This window comes from Quercus suber, unplaced genomic scaffold (genome assembly GCF_002906115.3).
Source record: "Quercus suber isolate HL8 unplaced genomic scaffold, Cork oak 2.0 scaffold_281, whole genome shotgun sequence".
NCBI classification, from domain to species: Eukaryota; Viridiplantae; Streptophyta; class Magnoliopsida; order Fagales; family Fagaceae; genus Quercus; species Quercus suber.
The window spans coordinates 215,607-220,606 of record NW_027069737.1 but is presented as its reverse complement, the minus strand read 5'-3'; the positions used below and the strand labels follow the sequence as shown (position 1 = coordinate 220,606).

The following is a 5,000-nucleotide window of genomic DNA, read 5'->3' as shown; positions in this document are numbered from 1 at the left end:
CGAAAATCTTTATTTTGACAAGTGACCGCATCTTAGGGAGATTCTTCAACTTCTTGCAGCCGCTCAGATAAATTTCCTTTAGCACTGGGAAGTCAGTGGATTTGCACTGAGCCCAAGTTTCCAAATCATTCATATGCCAAATTTTCAGTGAAAGTAAAGATGGGAAAGCAATTTTGACAATTCCCCATCCATAGAACTTGGGGCCAATATGTTTAACCCCATTAACATTCACAATTTGAATAGATTTTAGGAGAGGCAATGGACCAAATGCTGGGAGCTCTTCACTTAAACAGTTGGTGAGGGTGATAGATATAAGGTGTGTGAATGAAGGATTTGACACCCAAGATGGAAACTTGGAATTATAGTTGAAAATCTTCAAAACCTTGAGGTTGCAATGAGGTCGAAGACCTTGGGCAATGCCAAAATTTGCATTAGGTTCGTTTTTGGACCAAACCAAGGATAATTTGTGAATACCAGTCTTGAGATGCAACCTTGCTCCCTTAGCCTCATCCAAAGTTGCCACATTCTCAAGATTTTCAATGCTAAGCTCCCCACAAAGGTTATTTAGGTTTCTTAGCTCTCCAATTTGACAACCATCTTTCCTTAGGACGGTGAATTGAAGTAGCGTTTGAAGAGAGGTCAATCTCCCAATAAACGTAGGCATCAAATTCAATTTAACAGGACTAATAAGAAGATGGCGCAGGTTAGACAACAAGTACAGGTTGTCAGGAATGCTGGTCAATTCATGACAACGAAAGAGATTCAAGGTTTGAAGACGGAAGAGACTGATGATTGATCTACTCAATGTCTCGATTGGATTATAAGAGAGATTTAGAGACCTAAGATGCAGCAAGTCACAAACATAATCTGGAAGACTTTTGAAGCCGGCATGTGACAGATCAAGTATGCGTAGGTATCTTAACTTTAGAAACAAACGCCCAGCATCATTCAATGGAGAGTTGGAGTAACAGTGGGTGCCTCTCCTCCTAAGGAAGATTGTGCGTAAACCCCTCGAAGGCTGTAGCCATCCTTCAGATATGGAACAGCGACCCACAGAAGCATGGCGTGCCTTCTCTGAGACAAGACCATCAAAGAGACAGTGGCGCACGAATTCATGGTCCATGGTAAAGGGATCAATGTTTATCCAGTCAAATCTTAGTTTGTACAGAGGAGGGTCTAGGTCCAGGTCCAGGTCCAACGATGGGTGATCTGGATATGCAAGCAGAAAGTAGTTCCAAGACACCATTAGATCAAAGTAACGGCCTGCTTCCTCCTCCAAGCTACGTCCAGCAACAGGGTGAACAAGTCCCCCAGCTACCCATAATAAGACCAAATCTCTCTTGTAAAAGGTGAAACCAGGGGTGAATATGAAGCAGAATTCCAGGCATCTTCTCAAATACCAAGGAAGTAAATTATATCCTGGGTCTTCTTTGTTACTGTTACTACACGAGGAGGAGGAGAATGGGGGCAGTGAGGGTGAGGGTAAAGAGTGCATTTCTTCTACAAGATTTTCTATATGTGCCATAATGAGGGACATTCTTTTTACCGTACAAAGCATATGGGCAGGAATATAGTTTTTGAGAAAGAGATACTCATTTGCCCTCCGCTGCCTTTGAAGCAATAAAGACCACAATGTTAATGCTTGTAGTTGTGAAGGAGGAGGAAGTGCAGAATGTGAATGTTTTTCGAGAGACCAAAGGTACTTAATCCTAACTTCCAAATCCATGCCGTCTTCATCTTCAAGTAACTCTTCAAAGAGCTCACACGATAATAGAGGAGACTCGTAAGACTCGGCTCTAATCTCCAGTTCAATGTCTTCAAATAAATCTTCTACTTCATATACCAAAGCCTTCACTTTGCAGTACCACTCACGGAAATAAAGTTTGTTTTTGCTTGAGCTGCCAATTTCCCTGTGCGCAGTTATCAAACCAGGAAGTAACTTCAATAACCATTCCTTCACCCTCTCCGACTCCACATAGAAGAAGCGTTCAGCATCTTCTTTTTTCGACAAATATGTGTTCTGAAACTCGGTAATGAAATTCACCAACCAAACGATGGTGCCAGTGAACGGATGAGAGGGTACTGGTAATAGGCTTCTTGATTTTGATGTTGATGTTGTTGTTGATGGTGGCGACTCCATCTCTCCCCTTTAATCTCTCTATTTCCAATTCAAACTTCAAACTTCCCTGTCACCAATAACAACTTTTCTCATCATCAATTTTTGAAAAACCAAAACAAATATATACTAGTAGTAGTATTACATCATATTAGATTAGATGGTATTATACTCCGTAGCGTAGCGTAGCGTAAGTTAGTTGCAGTAAGTAAATACTCTTCTCTATATTAAAAAATAATCAATTAAATGGAATCGTTCACAGAAGCGAAAAATCAGGGAAATGAAGGAAGCGGTGTTGGTGATGCAGACGTCGATGGGAAAAACTCAGAAGCGAAAAAAAAAAATGGAATCGTTCAAAAATCAATACCTGAATTCAGAATCAGATGCATTCCAAAACTCTATTCCATTCCCATTTTTCCCCAATTCGAAACCCTATTTTGTACTGTTTATGTTTCTGTTTCTGTTTTATTATTATGTTATATTATAAGGGAAAGGCTCCCCTGCCCTCCCGTTTAAAAACTCTCATTTTTCCTCCCATTTTAATGCAGATGAGGGACACGTGGCAAGTAACAAATTTAAAGGTAGAAAATAAAACACGTTACAAAATATTTTTTATTCTTAATTGCCCGCACCTTTCAGCAATCTCCTTGCAAACCCACCGGGGCCACTACTGATGCAACAACGAAGCAAACAGGATGGCGCCATTGGAGATGATGCGTCTTACAACGACTTTGTAGCAAATAGGACAGAGCCATCGGAAACAATGGCCAAGGCGCAGGACTTGCCTTTCTGTTGATTGAAACACATAAACTTTTATTGATGGTGGGATTTATCTGCCTGAAACTCACATCAAATCTGATCAAATTCTCCAAAACCGCCATCTATAAAAATAAAAAGCACTATCAACCCATCAACCACCCACAATGCATATTCATTCTACCCATATTCGCAAATTTAGAAACTAGAAACAAAGTGGATATTGTGGATTACAAATATACTAACTCTTTTAATTAAACAACTATCCTACCTCATTGCACGCGCTCCGTGTATTGAGGTATCTAGGTGTAGTTTAAATACAAATTGCTTTGTACATTTAATTCCGGTCAATATATACAATATAATAATATAATAATTTAATTAAGACGATAATTGCAAAAAAATCTGCAATACAATGCGCTACCTTTTTTTAATTATTCAATTTTAGACATCATGTTAGCAAAACATCTAAAATCCAATAATTCTTTCTGCCCATCCACACTTTTCATCAGCATGAGTAATCTCGTTGAAGTCTCCATAGACAACCCAGGGAAGTTCAAGTTGTGTATATATATATATATATATGCTCTAGGAGTTTCCAAGAGACTTCATATCTTCATAACATAGAAAGTGTAGGAATTAAGATTGTAAGGTATATTATCATTTCATACACACATTTGGCATTAGATTTTTTTTTAAAAGAAATACTTTTCTTTTTGTTTAAGTGAGTATCGAATAGTAGAGGATGGGGATACATGCAAACCTCAAGCAGAACTCAAAAGAAATACGAGTAGTAATTAGCACTTTTTATATAATTCAAACTCATTCTCAATTCTTAACAATGCTAGACTAAGTTTCCATTTAATATTATATAAATTCATAGCTTTATTTGATTTATTATAAAGTTAAAACTAAGTTGTACCTTAAAAAGGGTTTTTAAAAGTCGTATCAAACTACTATAAAGAGTCTTGTAGATCAACTAACACTTCCTCCCATGTCACCTAAGGTTCGTGAACAATGAAAATATATTCTATGACTAGAACATACATACCAATTATATCTTCTTCTTTTTTGAGAAGAATATACCAATTATATCTTGTTATAATTTGGTGTAAAAACAAATTTTCACCATAACATTTGTCTGTAATCAGTATAACTATCCAATTATATCTTCTTCTTTTTTGAGAAAAATATACCAATTATATCTTGTTATAATTTGGTGCAAAAAAAATTTTCACCATAAGATTTTCCTGTAATCGGTAAAACTGTAAAATTCTATAGTTGGAATTGGGGTATTCAAATTTACATGTTTTGTTAAAAATACTAAAAAATATTTGTTAAAATATGAGACTCTAGCTAATAACTTTTTAACTTTAAACTATAATTAACCAATTTTAAGCAAATATGCAAATAAAATTTCAAACATTTTTTTTAATCTAAACCCACCTTAAATTTCAACTGATGCACACAATAGTATAATTTATATAGATGATGACTTGCATAATTTGGCATAATTTATCACTTCTCAACTTTAAACTTTAGTCTAATTTTATTTATTTTTGTTGATTTTAGACTTCATTATTGTTATTTAAATTTTATTGCAGATTTGAAGGAAATAAAGATTTAACCAAATAAAAGAGACATGAAGCAGTTAGAGAGAGGCAGCTGAACACTAAAAAGAAAGAGGACTGAAACAGAAAAAAACGTTGGAGAAAAAGGCTGAAACAGAGCCATGTTTTGGGCTGAAAAGAGGAAGGTTTTTGGGCTAAAAAGTGGAACGTTTTTGGGCTGAAAAAGGGCAACACGTTTAGAAGAAAAGGGAGGCGCTGAAACTGAAAAGGGAGGCTGGACTGAAACAAGAGAAAAACGCTGAAACAGAGGGGCTGAAACAGAGGAAAAACGCTGAAACAGAGCAACGTTTTGGGCTGAAACAGAGGCTGAAACAGAGCAACGTTTTGGGCTGAAACAGGGGCTGAAAGGAGCAACGTTTTTGGGCTGAAAGGAGGACATTTTTGGGCTGAAGAAAGCAAGGTATTGGGCTGAAACAATGAGCTGAAAAAGACAAACGTTTTGGGCTGAAAAGGGCACCACATCTAAAAGGAAAAAAGGGCACCACGGCTGAAAAAAA

At 36.8% G+C, this 5,000-nt stretch overlaps 1 protein-coding gene across 3 annotated transcripts in view; it reads right to left on the bottom strand.

The window, feature by feature from the left end:
- LOC112007473 (putative disease resistance RPP13-like protein 1) overlaps window positions 1-3,045 on the bottom strand; it is a 7,535-nt gene extending 4,490 nt beyond the window's left edge. For 2 of the 3 annotated variants that reach the window (XR_002882476.2, XM_024039820.2), the window contains exons 1-2: window positions 2,484-2,624; window positions 1-2,186 (exon numbers count right to left, since the gene is read on the bottom strand). The exon at window positions 1-2,186 is cut by the window's left edge and continues 68 nt beyond it. Coding sequence is in view for 1 of the 3 variants with exons in the window: in XM_024039820.2 (XP_023895588.2) it covers window positions 1-2,140 (2,140 nt within the window). In the remaining 2 variants the exon portion in view is untranslated. Of the gene's footprint in view, window positions 2,187-2,483; window positions 2,625-2,748 lie in introns of those variants that run through there. The other variant, XR_010632354.1, reaches the window with a different exon arrangement.
- Window positions 3,046-5,000: the final 1,955 nt, after the last annotated feature.